The sequence below is a fragment of the Strongylocentrotus purpuratus genome, unplaced genomic scaffold, assembly GCF_000002235.5.
Source record: "Strongylocentrotus purpuratus isolate Spur 01 unplaced genomic scaffold, Spur_5.0 spur5_scaffold_21, whole genome shotgun sequence".
Taxonomy (NCBI): Eukaryota; Metazoa; Echinodermata; class Echinoidea; order Camarodonta; family Strongylocentrotidae; genus Strongylocentrotus; species Strongylocentrotus purpuratus.
In genome coordinates this window covers 22825685-22843716 of record NW_022145607.1, presented here as the reverse complement: position 1 = coordinate 22843716, position 18032 = coordinate 22825685, and the positions used below count along the sequence as shown (strand labels likewise).

General features: G+C 37.4%; 1 protein-coding gene across 1 annotated transcript; it reads right to left on the bottom strand.

Annotated features, from left to right (window-relative positions):
- Positions 1-2747: 2747 nt before the first annotated feature.
- LOC105441054 lies at positions 2748-16580 on the bottom strand. Its single transcript, XM_030994247.1, has 6 exons — positions 16459-16580; positions 15952-16050; positions 13949-14293; positions 11079-11177; positions 3736-4077; positions 2748-2854 (listed from the first exon to the last, which is right to left on the bottom strand). The coding sequence occupies exons 1-6, from the start codon at positions 16544-16546 to the stop codon at positions 2748-2750; spliced, it is 1080 nt and encodes a 359-aa protein (XP_030850107.1). The 5' UTR covers positions 16547-16580.
- Between the last annotated feature and the right edge of the window lie 1452 nt (positions 16581-18032).

Sequence of the window (18032 nt, the reverse complement as noted above, 5' to 3'; positions counted from 1 at the left end):
TGGTAGCTTTTTTTTAAAGGCAGTGGAAGGTACAACGAACTGTAATGATCAGCTATAAACATTAATTACGTATTAATTAAGTATTAATTGTGTAGTACTTACGTTTTGTTATATTATCTATTAGTGACAGTGGTACTACGCTCTGTATAAATTGCTTCATTGTATGAATTGTATAAATTGCTTCATTGTATGAATTGTATAAATTGCTTCATTGTATAAATTGTATAAATTGCTTCATTATACGGAGAGAGGCTTTAAACTAACGTCCTAATGTAATGAACTGATCGCAATCAATATTCAACCACTTCATCCTTTACTTTCTAATGAATTCTTTAAAATAACAAGCCGATTAACAATACAGAAAGTAACTACTAACAATTTACTAACATTGTTAATTGCACAAACACAACGCCACTAGGCTATCGTCGATCCATCAGTAAAAGTATTAAGAGAGGACCAGTAACTACGCCCTTTCACATTGCCTGGCGGAAATCATCGAAAGACGATGGAAACGCCATTAATCACAACAACAACAAACTATTAACATCTGGCAAAGTCACTGTCTAACAATAAATCCGAAACCTTCATAAATACAGGTTGATCAATGCATTTGTATATCCCTTCTTTTATCTCGGGTGATTTCATTAGTATCGAAATCCACAAGGAATTTAACAGTAAAGTCCGTCATTTCGTAAATACTATCTGCGCATGGGCAGATAAAGGTAATTTTTGATAAAATTGTAAAACCCACCGAGATGACTACGTGCTCATGTTATGTAATCATTTTTATGTGTGCACCTACGGTACATTCTATGATGCAAGAGGGCAAACAAAAGCTTTTCATGAAGCACAATCATGACTTTGACATTGATTATTCTAAAATACACAAAGTGGGACTTCTCCATGAGTAAAATATCTGTGGATATTCGGGGTCATTTAACATTTTAACCCGTGTGCTAACTACGAAATGGTCTATTATACTCACTCAGCAAATCAATGGCAGTAACACTAACATCCACACGAATACGACTGTATCGCGGCCCTCCTATGGCAGCAAACCACATCTCATTGGAATATATATAAATATCATCTGCGTTATAATATGTAGATCTATCGATAGTTGTGATGACAGACTGTATGTCAGACGGATCGTTACCAGTCCCTATTTGGACTAAATCAACATTAGCGCGGAGATTCAAATCTTGGAACACAACTTTGAATCCATTCGTAGTGTTTGTTTGTAGCAAGGTTGCAAATACAATCGTTTTGTAGTGGTATATGGTACGGAGATGATATGTGATTCGCCTTCCTGAAGATAGGATGCTGAATAATCTGCAGGAAAACATTTTCATAACACAAGAAAAAAGGTGAAATTAATTAAAAACAAAAACAAGAAAAGAAAAGGAAAAAACAATTAACTTTCGTATCTCTAGATGATTTTTATCAGTTCTGAACGGACATTACAAAGCATTTTACATTTCCCCCCTTTGATCATATGGAGACAATTTGTATTCGAATTATTCTCGGTTCATAACAAAATTTAAAGACTGACCCATCGTGATTTACAGACATACGATATCATATTGACAAAATCTAGTGCTTCGACCTAACTTTGGGGTTTCGGAGGTGGGGGTGGGTGGGGGGGGGGGGGTGGTAACCTGACAGCTACATTCAGACTGCCACACTTTTCATCAATAATATCAGTACATTTGAGGGGAAAAATCTTGTGAGTGAAATGGGTGACTGTTCAGGGCCGGTCTCTGGGTTCTACCAAGTTGGTGGAACATATTGGGATACCCTAATAAGCCATGAGCACAAAAGCAATCGCCCCAGTGACTAAAATATTCAAAAAAATACACAAGACATGCAATACGAGTCTGTTATTAAAATGATGCAGAAAATTCATGGCGAGAATGCAAGTAAGTAACGAATTTTGCAATTTCATTTAACAGTGGAGGAGAAAGTGAAAGAATGCAAACAATAAATGGATTTATATTTAAAGGAAATTGGTAAATTGTTCAGATGAGAGATAGTGGTGCTGAGGTAGTGACTTCAATGCGAGATGTACAATTAAAGATAATCTGAACATGTTAGTGAAAACGGACCATTATTAATGATACAAATTGGGAAAAACGGATCTGATCGATTCCTTAATTCTCCCAACTATATTATTACAATTTAATTACATTTTAGGTAAATGTAAATCGTCACAAAGCAATAAATTGGCTCTACTTACCATTCCAGACATTTAAGTGTTGACAGATTTTTAATAGCCTGTTTTATGTTTTTTTTTCATGGAAAAACTTTTGGGAAAATTCAAAAATGGTTGGGAGAATTTACTGTTAATCACTGTTAGAGGGTGTTGCACAGTGACGCCTTTGTGGTTTGAGTATTTTTCAGGATCTTTTGCATGTCAGAGGGTTATTACAATAGAATAAATATAATAAGTAACATTTTATACACAAATAAAGCAATTTTTTCATCAACCTTCAACAATGTTACCGAGTCACTTTAAACATCCATATTCCAACAATTCAGTGTTCGTATAACTAGAATTTTGAGAATTTGATTTTAATAACTATGAAACATGCCCCTGGTGTTACTCACTAGGAAATATGCTGATTGGGATTCCTGCTAGTCTGCCTAAGTTATATTCTATATCATGTATATGGGAGTAGGCAGCGAAATATAATGCCTCGAAACAAGGGGTAAAGGAATTTCAGTAACAAAACTAAGGAGGTATTTTGTTACTTACTACACGATGATTCATCCTCATAATTGTCACAGTCGTAATACCCATCGCAAACCAACGTCACTGACACGTTCATGTTCGATCCCGAACATGGAAAGAAATCTGAAACAGAAAAGGGATAAGGAATATTCACTAACTTCTGATATTAAAAAATAATATCCTAATACTTATAACCCTAATATATGTTCCTTTAAAATGACAATTGAGATCAACTGATGCATTTTCAGTTACAGTTGATCTTGTACATAGTTTCAAGTTTATTTATTTCACTTCATCAAAGATAACATAATTGAACATAGTGAATAATGGTAATTATTGTAACTAAACATACAATAGAGAAAACAAAATGTAAATGATAATAGTTATAAAAGAGAATACAACCATATAAATCAATCAATAAAGTGGGGGATCTACTAAAACGCAAAGCTTGTATTATGTAGGTCCCGGTTCATTGGTTTATATATAAATTAGGGTATCTGAATTAACATATTTACAAAAGTATATGATTACACGAGGGTTATCTTTAAGTGACACATGTTACTAAACATATCGTAAACAATTGCATATGCTCTTTTGTGTTAATAGTTATACTTGTAAATGGAAGGGAGCTCAACTAAATAGTTAAATTAAAAAGAGCCGCTGATATTGGTATGAGGTGGGGCACTCATTTATTAAACATTCTCATATCGGCAAATCCTGAATTGTAGTTTTTAACCTAAAGCGATATTTGTATCGCTCGTCTTACGCTTGTTGGATCATTTTTTGTCAAAATGGGGGAAATATAATATTCTAGCAGCCTCACCGCGTCCTATTTACATCTAACGATAATGTATGTCACTGTCTAACAATAACGCGGAAACCCTAATAAAAAGAGGTTGATCAATGCATTTGTATATCGCATCTATTATCTCGGGTGATTTTATTAGTATCAAAAGCCACAAGGAATTGAACAGTAAAGTCCGACTGATGCAAATTATACTCACTCAGCAAATCAATGGCAGTAACACCAACATCCATACGAATACGACTGTATTGCAGCCCTCCTATGGCAGCAAACCATATCTCATTGGAGTGTACATAAATATCATCTGCGTAGATTTTAGGTCCATGGATAGTTGTGATTACAGAATTTATGTCAGACGGATCGTCACCAGTCCCTATTTGGACTAAATCAACATTAGCCAAATACAAATATTGGATCACAACATGAAATCCTTTCTTAGCGTTTGTTTGTATCAATGTTACGTTATGCAATCGGCTTGTAGTGGTTAATGGTAAGGAGATGATATGTGATTCGCCTTCCTGAAGATATGTTGTTGAATAATCTGCAAGAATAGATTTTCACGATACAAGAAAGAATGTTTTAACAAGAAGAAAAGAAAAAACAAGTAACTTTCGTTTCTGTAGATGATACCTAACAGTTATGAACGGACATTACAAAACATTATTACATTCCCCCCTTATATTATATGGACACAATTTGTATTCAAAACATTCTCTGTTGATTATGTAATGAGCCCGTTAACTCATAGCCTGCCATAAGGCTGCATGCACGCTACTGTTACTCCGCTTCCTGCATATGCTAGCACGCATTCGTAATAGCAGTTATTGTTCATGCCCATTGAACTGTGCCTAATGTTTTGCACGCGCTATTGGTAGTAGCATCGCGTTAATCCGATTATCTTGTTATAAATCTGGCACTGGGGGGATTAGCCCTGTGGCAGGATAAGAGTTAAAGGGTCGGTGATGACAAGTTTAGAAACAAAATGAAAACGAAAAAAGCTCGAATATACAGTTGAAATCCACCTTATTAATTATAAAAGTCAGCCGAAGCTCCAGTAGTTACAGACGAAGATTAATCATTTTAGAACATTTCAAACTAGCTGATTCTCTCAGAGGCTGGGCGGCTCTATAGACAGTTAAACTAGCAGCACGTCCTAAACATGATAACGGAAAGAAATAAAATTCACCACAAAATCCCGCACATGGCATTTAAATACTCCAGCACCCGACGAGGCTTACATATCACATAATATAACCGGCTAAACCAGGAGGACCCTTACGAAGGCAAACAATAACAAGATGGGATATATAAAATTACCCTTAGGTCATCCGACCAATTAAGAGAGGAGTTATACATTTTAATAATTGTAACCAATGATAAGGCATAATAGATAAGAGTGACCAGGGGCGGCCGAGCGACTTCCAAAGTGGGGGAGGGGGGCACCAACAAAAAAGGGCACTTTCTGGAAAAAATAAGGGCATCTACAGTGGGAAATCTTAAAGCGAAAATATACCATTTTATTAGACATTGATATATACTCCTACATTGTGATTACATTACAGGGATGATTTCAATATTTGTTTCTCTCCATACATCATACAAGATATCGCTTAACTCTTATCCTGCCACAGGGCTAATCCCCCCAGTGCCAGATTTATAACGACATAATCGGATTAACGCGATGGTACTAACAATAGCGCGTGCAAAACACTAGGCACAGTCCATTGGGCATGAACAATAACTGCTATTACGAATGCGTGCTAGCATGCAAGAAGCAGAGTAACAGTAGCGTGCATGCAGCCTTATGGCAGGCCAAGAGTTAAGCATCATACTTTACAGTTGGGGTAATGTCTGAATATGCTTTTGCGAGCGAGCGAGAACATTTTTAAAGATCTGTGAGGTCACAGTGCGAAAAATTACATCTTATAAAGAGATAAAAAGCCAATCGTGATGGGGTGATAAGCACATTTTCATAACGGAAGACTGAAAAGACCTTTGATAAGTAACATACTCATATCATCTTTAAATGCGAGCGTGCGCAGCGAGCGCACTTTGGGGGAAACTGCTCTTAGTCGATTTAAATAAGGGGCACGTTTAATGATTACATGAAAAGGGGACAATTATCGAAAGGGATAAGACACTTATTAGAAAAGAAAAGGAGCACGTGTCAAAGTACAAAGGATAATTATAAGAGGTGAAAATGAGGCATTTTTTCACCTAAAAAGAGGCACTCACCATTGATGAAAAAGAGGCGTTTACGGAAATGGGAAATAGGCATTTGTTGACGGAAAAGGGGCACTCATCAGATTTTGATAGGGACATTTATAAGAGGTGAAAAGGGGATAGGTCCCTTATTAGAAAGGAAAAGGGGCACGTATCATTAAAAGGGGAATTATCAGAGGTGAAAAGAGGCACTTACTAGAGATTAAAAAGGGCACTTATTCAAGATAATTTCAAGATTTATTAGAATGGAAAATGGACACCTATTGCAAAGAAAAATGGGATGTGTTGAAGGAAAAGGGGCACGTGTCAAAAATAAAAAGGGCACTCGTCAGTGGTGAAAAGGGGGAAGTAATAGGGGGACTTGTCAAAGTAAAAGGGGCACTTTTCCTATGTAAAAGGGGCAAATTTTTCTATGTAAAAAAGGGCACTTTTGGGGTATCTGAAAAAGTGTGGGGGCACTGTGCCCCCTGCCCCCCCGGGGAGGGCCGCCTCTGAGAGTGACTTGAACTAGTGACCGACAAATATGGGAGGAGTCTATATCTTCGCGAGAATGTCAGGTCCCCGGAAAAAACAGACTATTGTCTAACGTGTTTATCGGAAATAAACACCTGTACATCTTAATGCAGGAATTAATTTCCAACATGCTTATCGAAATTCAAGACCAGGGCCCTGTCTTACAAGTTGATATTAATTGCAACTTATTTACGATTGATATCAATCGCAACTATGTACATAAGAGATAGGAGACTGCAAACTTGTGATTGATTAGAGGACTCTTTGTAAGACAGGGCCCAGGTGTTAACCGTTCCCGGCACACTATTGGAAACATAATTAAAGCTATTCAACTTTTAAATGTTTACCAAGTCAAACTAATGACCGTACAATTAATCAACCCAGCCCGGCTCCTCTTATGGCTCTAGCGCCCCCTTTAGGTAAATGTGTTGCTCAAATCAGCGTACCACTACAATTACAAAAATGTAAAGACGGTCATGTCCAGATATATGGACATACATGTACGACATCATATTAAGAAAATCTAGTGCTTCGACCCAATTTTGGGTTTCGGGGCTGGGGCGGTGGGTGGGGGGGGGGGGGGGTATCCCGACAGCTACACTCAAACTGCAATTGTTATCAGTGACCTAGAATATATCAGTAACTTTGAGGGGTCAAATCTTGTGAGTGAAATGGGTGACTGTTCAAAACCAGTCTTTGGCTTTTACCAAGTTGTTGAAACAAATTGGGATACCCTAATAAGCCGTAAGCACAAAAGCCATAACCTCAGTGACTAAAATATTCAAGACAAATCCACGAGGCATACAATATGAGTCTGTCTTTAAAATACTGCAGAAAATCTATCGCGAAAATGCAAGTAAGTACTGAATTTCGCAAATTCATAAAAACATTGGAGGAGAATGTGAGAGAATGCAACAAATAAATGGATTCATATTTCAGCACCTGTATTCCAACAATTCAGTATTCGTATAACAAGGCCCTGATCTATGAAACATGTTATCAAAGACAAGTGACATGAACTACTGAAATGGTGGCATATAATTGGCGGAGAGCAAATTTGTTGTAGAATTTTCAGAATTTGTTAATAAAAACTAACGAGATATTATGTTACTTACTACATGATGATTCATCCTTGTAATTGTCACAGTTGTAATATCCATCGCAAACCAACGTCACTGACACGTTGATGTTCGATCCCGAACAAGGAAAGAAATCTAAAATCGAAAAAGGATGATGTTTTTTTTCTTCATATTCAGTCGCTTCTGGTAATAAACATAATCACCTTATAATAATAACCCTTATCCATGTAGGCCCCTGCCTTTGAAATGACATATGAGATCAACTGATGCATTTTCAGTTACTATAGATCTTGCGCAAAGACTATTGCAAATGTTTTTTAGCGTTAATAGTTCTAATACTTGTTACAAAGAAGGTTGAGTTCTGGGAAGAGGTGAAAGACAATTTGTGAGCACTATCATTGTATTATGCAAGTGTGGAAGAACATCAAATAAAAAAATGTTCCCTGAAAAGCATGGCTATTCAAATGCCTTAATATTCTAAATTATGGCATGTAACATCATAAACATCGGGACGGATTTTATTGCCACATGTTAGCTTAGTCCCATATACATCTTTCTGTGTGCAGTGCTTGTAACTTTACGAAGACTTGGGTCAAATACTTATCATTTTGATGATTCCAGAACCTTGCAGTATACACCAGTACTTATATGCTACATGATCAACCTTTTCTGATTGGTTCCATAACGTTTCTTTCACAATGCAATCGCATGACAAGAACTCAACTTTATCTTTAATCGAAGGGAGCTCAACTGAATAGTTAAATTAAAAAGAGCCGCTGATATTGGTTAGAGGTAGGGCACTAATTTATTAAAGATTATCATGTCGGCAAATCTTGAAATTTAATGATTAATCTACACAGGGGCGGCCGAGCGAAAATATACAATCTTTTTAATAGATATTAATATATAACCCTACATTGTGATTACATCAATCTTTGTTTGACTTTATACACCATACAAGATTGCAGTTGGGTGAGATGGTTTGAAAAATTCTTTGCGAGCGAGCGAAGCGAGCAAGGTCAATTTTTAATTTTTTTGGGATCGCAGTGCGGATAATTACATCTTATAAAGAGGAAAAAACCCAATCCTGACGGGCTTATAAGCACATTCTCATAACGGAAGACTGAAAATACCTGTGATAATAACATCAGTATATCATCTATAGATAGCGAGCGAGCGAACTTTGGGAGAAATTGCTCTTAGTCACCTGAAATTTGGGGCGCGTTTAATGATGAGAGGAAAAGGGGACACTCATCAGAAAAGAAAAGGAGCATGTGTCAAAGTACAAAGAGTTACAATAAGAGTTGAAAATTGGGCACTTCTTACACTCTCAAAAAGAGGCACTCACCAGGGATAAAAAAAAGTCAGTTATGAGAATAGGAAAAGGGGATAGGTCCCGTATCAGAAAGGAAAAGGGGCATGTATCATTGTTAAAAGGGAAATTATCAGAGGTGAAAAGAGGCACTTATTGCACCTGAAAAGGGGCAATGACCAGATATGAAAAGAAGAACTTATAATTAAAGAAAATGGGCACCGATCAGATTTTAAAGGGGCATTTATCGGAGGTCACAGGGGGCACTTATCTGAAGTAAAAAGGAGTATCTTCTCGTACTTGAAAAGGGTCATTTCCTAGAAAAGGGGCACTAATGAGAAGGGGTAGGGGCTCTTTTTTATGGGGCACTCATCATTAGGAAAAGGGGCACTTATTAGAAAGGAAAAGGGGCACTTGTCAAAGTAAAAGAGGCACCTCTCAGATTTTAATAGGGCAATTATCAGAGGTTGAGGGGGCACTAATCAAAAGTGAAAAGATTCACTTCTCGTACCTGAAAAGGGGCACTTAGAGATTAAAAAGGGCACTAATGAGAATGGAAAATGGAAAAAGGGAACTTGTCGAAGGAAAAGGGGCACGTGTCCAAATAAAAGGGGCGCTTATCAGAGTTGAAAAGGGGAAGAGGCACTTTTAAAAATTAATAGGGACACTTGTCAAAGTAAAAGGGGTACTATTCCTATGTAAAAAGGGAACTTTTCGGGAGCTTGAAAAAGTGGGGGCACTGTATCCCCCTGCCCCCACTCCCGGAGGGCTGCGCCGCTGCGGTGCATTGCTCTTCTTACGCTTGTTGGATCATTTTTGTCAAAGTGGGGAAAAATCTAATATTCGGGCAGCCGACCAACGTCCTATTTACATCTAGTGATGTCACTGGATCTAACAGTAAAGCCGACACCTTAATAAAAACAGATTGATCAATGCATTTGTTATATCAATTCTATTATCTAGGGGGATATTATTAGTAACAAAAGCCACGAGGAATTGAACAGTAAAGTCCGACTGATGCAAATTATACTCACTCAGCAAATCAAGGGCAGTAACACCAACATCCATACGAATACGGCTGGATTGCAGCCCTCCTATGACAGCAACCCACATTTCATTGGAATCTATATAAATATAATCTCCGTAATATGATATATCGATAGTTGTGATGACAGAATGTATGTCAGACGGATCGTTACCAGTCCCTATTTGGACTAAATCAAGATAACTGCTGAGATACAAATCTTGGAACACAACTTGGAATCCATTCGTAGCATTTGTTTGTATCACACTTCCGTTATACAATCGATGTGAAGGGGTGTATAGTAAGGAGATGATATGAGATTCGCCTTCCTGAAGAAATGTTGCTGAATAATCTGCAAGAATAGATTTTCAAGACACAAGAAAAAAAAGAAAGAAAAAAAAAAAACACAAGTAACATTCGTATCTGTAGATGATTCCAATCAGTTATGAACTGACATTTTTTTCTCAATTTTCCCCTTAGATCCTATGGATACAATTTTGATTCGAAGCATTCTCTGTTTATTACGAAAACGTCCTGAAATACAGACGTACGACATCATAATGACCAAATCTAGTGCTTAGACCCGACTTTGGGGTTGGGAGGGGGGGGGGTTGCCGACAACTACATTCAAACTAAAGCACTTTTTTTTTTTAAATCGATGACCTAGATATCATCAGTAACTTTGAGGGGTCAAATCTAGTGAGTGAAATGGGTGACTGTTCAGGACCAATCTTTGGCTTCTACCAAGTTGTTGGAAAAAATTTGGATACCCTAATAAGCCGTGGGCACAAAAGCCATGACCCCTATGGATAAAATATACCCCCCCCCCCCAAAAAAAAAAAAAAAAAAAAAAAAAAAACTCCACGAGACATACAAAACGAGTCTGCCTCTCTTTTAATGGAGAAAATTAACCGCACGAATGCAACAAAGTAATGAATATCACAATTTCATTAAACAGTTGAGAAGAATGTGAGAGAATGAGAAATAGGCTATATGGCATCATATTTTAGCACCTGTATTCTAACAATTCAGTGTTCATGTATCTATGCCCTGATTCATGAAACATGTTATCAATAACAATTTAAGTTACAAGAACTGTTAAAAGGTATTGAAATGGTGGCATTTAATTGGCTGAAAACACATTTGTCGTAGAATTTTAGAATTTTTTTATTTTATATAATACCAAGTTTTATGAAACAAGCCCCTGTGGTTACTCATTAGGGGATATGCTAATTGAGATATCGGCTAATTTACCTATTAGGTAAATTAGTAAGTTGTAATCTATATCATATGTATATGGTAGTAGGCAGCGGAACATAATGCGTCAGAACATGATGACGTAGTCAACAGGAATTTCAGTATCATAACGACGGAGGTATTCTGTTACTTACTACATGATGATTCATCCTCATAATTGTCACAGTTGTAATACCCATCGCAAACCAACGTCACTGACACGTTCATGTTCGATCCCGAACAAGGAAATAAATCTGAAACACAATAAGAACGACGTGTTTTAGGAGTATTCACTTACTGCTGATTATAAACATACATTTTCAATAATAAAAACCCTTATCTATGTTCCTTTAAAATAACAATTGAGATCAACAGATACCTTTTCAGTTACAATTGATCTTGCTCATAGACTATTGCATATGCTCTTTCGGGGTAATAGTTATAATACTTGTTAACGAAGGGAAACCCGATTTAATATATCAGTTAAAAAGGGCCGTTGATATTGGTATAAGGTGGGACACCCGTTTATTAGAGATTTATTGCGGCAAATGTTGAATTGTAGTGCTTAATCTACAGCGATGTTCACGTTCTTCTAACGCTTGTTGGATCATTTTTGTCAAAGTGAGGGGAATTATAATATTCGGGCAGCTTCGACTCTCCATGTCCTATTATATCTAGCGAAGTCACTGTCTAACTATAAAGCAGACAGGTTGAGGACACACGCCACCCTCTTTACTCTCATCAACCGGCCCCTACCCGCCTGAAGTCAAGGAAGAGCTTCCTTCATACAGTCCAGCCACTGTCACAACCTCCTCATTCAACCAGAGTGATCTTGTGGATAGAGAAACGTAGTCCAGAATCTGCCCGGTCCTTATATAATTCCCTACACACTTGATTCAAGCCGTCGAAGATGGCGTTATCAAGAAACTCATACTTATGTTTACCAGCCCAGCCTGAGCCTGAGGCCTAGAAATTTTTGCCGGGCGTAACAATTTAATGATCACGCCATCATTGGCTGGTAGCAAGTAAGTAGGGGGAGGTAGCGTTGGTGTGGTGGAGATCCAAATTAAATAGGCCAGATTCTGGACTAAGAGAAACGTTGCGAAAACCACAACCATGAAAAGCAACCATGATCCCGACCACGGAACAGCTGCTGCTTGGATATATATGTGACTGAAAGACGTGGAAGTCCCTCAAAAGGCTTCGCACAGGGGTGGGGCAATGCAAATTACAACATGCATAAATGGGGATACACAGATGACAAAGACACCGACTGAGAGTGTGGAACATCCGTGCAATCTATGTCACACTTATTAAGACGCCCACTCCTAGATGACCAATGCTACCTGGAAGACCTAGTGGCAGCAAATGATAAGGCTCTTCAGTGTGCAAATTGAAGCCTGGCAGAACATTTGAGCACAGATGATTGGAAGTAAAGAAGAATAAGCCGACCCAGGTCGAAAATCCCATAGAGACCAATATAGACCATTAGAAACATTATATTGGTCTCTAGTGGTTTCTTTAGGAGTCTTATTGGTTTCTGTTGGACACATAGAATTGAATCCAATAGAGACCATTCAAACCATCAGAAACCAATAGAAACCAATAGCACCCATATAAACCAATAGAAATAGAAGCCAATAGGACCAATAGAAACAAATAGGACCAATAGAAACCAATAAGACCAATAGAAACCAATAGGACCAATTAGACCGATAGGACCAATAGGAACCAACAGGACAAATAGAAACCAATAAGACCGATAAAAACCAATAGGACCAATAGGACCAATATGACAAATAGGAATAATAGAAAACCAATGAGACCAATAGAACCCAATGGGACCAATAAAAACCAATATGACCAATCGAATTAAGAAACATAGAAACCAATAGGTCCAATAGAAACCAACATCTAAATCTATTTCATGCATATTCATGATTACTTTAATAACACGTTCTCACAGAAAAATACATTTATCATAATATGTTAAGCAACTTATGACAATGCACATCAATTTTGTGATTTTTATTTTCTTTCAGCAATTAATGAACAATTAATAGATTATTTGTCTGATCATGTTACAATTACATTCACGTTTTAGCAATAGATATATTGATTATAATGATCACTAACCAAGAAACAACATGTATGTTTATTATATAGAATAGTATAAGCCTTTAGTTAAATAAAGGATATTCTTAAAGCCCCACTGTCCTACTTGTAGCTACTTGCTCCCTCTATATAGAAAACTTCCTCATTCGGTGCCTGTTGGTCCCCCATGATCCTCTTTTTCTTATGTTAGTTGAGAGCTGAGTTAATGAGATAGCCACCTGTCAGTGACCTAGCTGTGTGGTCTAATCTCTTCTGGCCCAGTAGTATTGACGGTCTTTAAACTCACTTCAAGTGATCTTTGTGATGGAGTTAATGCAATGGGGATTAGAATTAGATTAGGATTATAATTTTTGGTGGACAGTTGCTAAAATCAATTTTTGATTTATCATTATTGATTTACCAATAGAAGCCAATGGACTATTGAACCATTAAAAACCAATAGGCGTATTGGTTTCAATAGGGAATTCAGAAAATGGGACAATTAGAAACCCATAGAAACATCTCTCATGGACCAACATGAACCCATAGAAAATATCTAATGGACCAACAGAAATCCATCATAGAAGAAAATATCTAATTGACCAACAGAAACCCATAGAAGACGTGGGTGGATGTTGGTCCAATAGAAACTTTCTGTTGGTCCATCAGCATTTTTTTCTGTGGGTTTGTATTGGTCCAATATATATTTCTATTGGTTTCTGTGGGTCCAATATTCCACTTTCTAATGGTTTCTGATGGTCCAATAGGCTATCGGATCCTATTGGAATTTCGACCTGGGGACACCTTAATTAAAACAGGTTGATCAATGCATTTGTATATCACTTGTATTATCTTGGGTAATTTTTTTAGTAACAAAAGCCACAAGAAATTGAACAGTAAATTAAAGTCCGACTGATGCAAATATACTTACTCAGCATATCAATGGCAGTAACACCAACATCCACACGGTACCTACCGTATTGCCACCCTATTATGGCAGCAAACCACATCTCATTGGAATTTATATAGATATCACTTGCTTGGTACCGATATCCATGGATAGTTGCGATGACAGACTGTATGTCAGACGGATCGTTACCAGTCCCTATTTGGACTAAATCATCATTAATGAGCAACAAATCTTTGAACACAACCTGGAATCCATTCGTAGCGTTTGTTTGTATCAAGGTCGCGTTATACAATCCTCTTGGACGGGTGTCTGGTAATAAGGAGATGATATGTGATTCGCCTTCCTGAAGATATGTTGCTGAATAATCTGCAGAAAAAGATTTTCACAACACAAGAAAGAAAAAATTAATTAAAAAAAAAATACAAGTACCTTTCGTATCTCTAGATGATTCCTAAAAGTTATAAACGGACATTACAAAGCATTTTACATTTTCCCCCTTAGATCATATGGATACAATTTTGATTCGAAACATTCTCTGTTCATTATAAAAATGTAAAAAATCGCCTGTCCTGATAAACAGACGTACGACATCATGTTTCGACCTGACTGTGGGGTATAGGGTGGGAGGGGGGGGGGGGGGTGTCCCGATAGCTGCATTCACTTCAGAATAACACATTTTTCATCAACGACCTATAAAAGAGTACCATATGGTAACCATGTTTTTTGGTCAAAATTACCATCCGCCATGGTAACCATGGTTATCAAACAATGATAAACATAGGGTCATCAAACAATGATAAACATAGGGTCATCAAACAATGCATTTCATTATTTCGTCGCTGTTTTCACGAAGTGACGGTAGTGAAAAAAAATTGCATTCACTTTGCGTTACGATTTTCCTCACTACCGTCACTTCGTGAAAATAGGGACGATTTGGTACCATGATAACCATAGTTACCATGGTGGATGGTGATTTGGACAAAAATCATGGTTACCGTGGTACTTTTTTGTTAGATAACATCTGTAACGATTACCGTGTTTAGACAGTGGCTCGGCTCGAGTGTTGATCCTCAAGCAGGGTTAACGCTACGCTGCTGTGATCGTGTTCATACGGAAACAAACAATGACGTGTTCAACACGGCCCGTGGATCACATTGACGTCACAATGCAGGAAATTTGTCACTCAAACATGTCCGTAGGTCAACCTACATCACAGTGATTCCGTGTACGTGTTCAGCACGCCACGCGGCTTGAAACCTGTTAATCTGGCGGATCGAAAAAGGCGAGTTTGGCACGGCTCTCGGATCACGTACAGTGATCCCGTTTACATGACATAAAATTGCCGTGATGAGCTCGACCCGCGTGTCGAACCCCCGAGCCGAGTCACTGTGTTAACACGGTTTTTGAGGGGTCAAATCTTGTGAGTGAAATGGGTGACTGTTCAAAACCAGTCTCTGGCTTTTACCAAGTTGTTGGAACCAATTGGGATTTAACCTAATAAGCCGTGAGCACAAAAGCCATGACCCCAGTGACTTAAATATACAAGAAAAGTCCACGAGACATACAATATGAGTCTGTCTTTAAACTCATGGAGACAATTACCGTAAAAATGTAAGACAGTAATGTATTTCAAAATTTCATTAAACAGTGGAGAAGAGAATGCAAAATATATGGCTTCCTATTTCAGCATCCGTATTCCAACAATCCAGTGTTCGTGTACCTTGGCCCTGATTCATGAAACATGTTATCAATAACAAGTTACAAGAACTGTTGTATAATTGGCCGAGAGCAAATACGTCGTAGAATTTTGGAATTCGTTAATAATAACTAGTTTAATGAAACAAACTCCTGTGGTAACACATTAGGGAATATGTTAATTGCGATTTCTGCTAATTTGCCTAAGTTGTATTCTATATCATCATATATATGGTAGTATGCAGCGGCGGAACATAATGCGTCAGAAAACGGGGACGTAGTTAAAAGGAATTTCAGTATCAAAACGACGGAGGTATTCTGTTACTTACTACATGAGGATTCATCCTCATAATTGTCACAGTCGTAATATCCATTGCAAACCAGCGTCACTGACACGTTAATGTTCGATCCCGAACAAGGAAAGAAATCTTAAACCATAAAGAGAATGATGAATGTTATTATTTACTTGCTTCTTATTATAACTACACTTATTCTTTATATTTTGTTTAATGAAATGCAATATGTACTCAAATGTTGGTTCTTACACTCTATCTTTTTTTTAAAAGCATCACCAATTACAGGAGAACGAACGAAAAATTACAAAAAACATGATCTCCTTTTTTGTTATTATAGCAAGTTTTTTTGTCGAAAATCTTCAAACTACTCCTGTTTTACTCCAATGTATAATATTTCTTTATTTTACATGTCATTCATGTGCACGTGGAATACATAAACAGTGATAGATGAACATTTAAATTTTCGTGAAAATCTAGGCCTATAAACATTGATAAACAGATAAATTCGTCACCGGTATATGTTTATTTCATGTAACTTACCCCCAACTGCAATGTGGATGAGGGATGTCATCCAAAGAATGAGAAGAAGCTGGAAAACTGAGTGGGGTTTTACGAAACACTTCTCCATTTTCTTTCCGTCCACGCCACTGGGGTTCAAATTATTAAAAAAAAACTGATGATTTGATAAGATATAAATATTTCTATTTATGATAATAATGATAATGATTATAATAATAATTGTTATTGTAATTATAATCGAATTTAAATCGCACATTTCCCAGAGGATACAAGGCACTTTTCCGTAGTCATTCCAAAAATTAAGAAGAATAAATTGTTGAGGTATGTTTTCACATGTTTTCTGAAGTTATCATTAGAGGGAGTTTTTCTTAGAAATGCAGAGTTTATTCCAAAGGCGTGGGGAAACGGATAGATAATCTTTTAATCCAGCTTGTCTGAATAGGTCGAGATCTGCTTTAAAAAAACCTTATCAGCATTTAATAAAATATATCTAATTAGAACAGCAGCAGCAGATATTGATTTTTCTTACGAGTCATTACGAATCGCCAACTTGTAGTCAATTGCAAGCATCCGAGCATCCGAGCTATTTACGAGCTATTTACGGAAAAATCAATCCGTGGACAATCGTAAGAAGATTTTTGACATGTCAAAAATTTTGCCTCTCCTTTTACGTATCCTTAAGCAGGGCTCCCAATTAGCCGAGTTGGAGCCTCAAGTTGTGGCGAGCTGGCGCGAGCTTATGGCAAGCCGTTTTATCATTAAAACATATTTCTTGATATCACGAAATCAATTCTTGATATCAGGTCGTTGTTTAAAACTCCGAGGTTTTGAAAACTTTGTAGTTTTAAAATACGACGATTCTGTGTTAACATAATCATTTATCGAGGCTTGTGCACACTGCACACATAATGGAATTAACCATACAAGTACAATTAAAAGACTGTTCGTCTAAACCACGGATGGCCAACCTTTTAAAGCTCGGGGGCCACACCTAACGATTGGCATAACTTGGCGGGCCATAGAAAGTCTTCTCTCCCCCCCCCCCCCACACACACACATTCATGCAATACGTGTACACACCTGACATTTTGCAAAAACAAACAAGCAAACAACAAAATCAGTGAGAAAAACAAATCAGGCTTATTTTTAGTGTGATTTTTGGGGCTTGCACCTTTCTACTATGTTGTTAACCTCCATTACATTCACACTCTGGTGAAAATTGAGGCAAAGTGGTTCACCTTTCTCTTCTATGAAGAAGTACTTTAGAGACCAATCTGATTTAAAGTTTCTGCCTTCATCAGAAACTCTCCTTTTCTTCGCAGGTCTCGAAGTCGTTGCCATGTTGGTTGTTATTTCAATCAAAATCAAGGACACAGCAGAAAGAATATCCTAAATGTATTACTTGTACACTGTACATCTAATTGAACGCGGTGTAGAGGGAAAGGGACTGACTATTTAGTTTACGATTAAGATTCATGAGAAAATTCTACGGCGGGAGAAAAGAGTTGTAAGTTTGAAGACAAGTATGGCATTCCAAACATTATTTCTCGATTCACAACAGTTGTTACTGGGTGCGGAAATTACAAACTGAAATT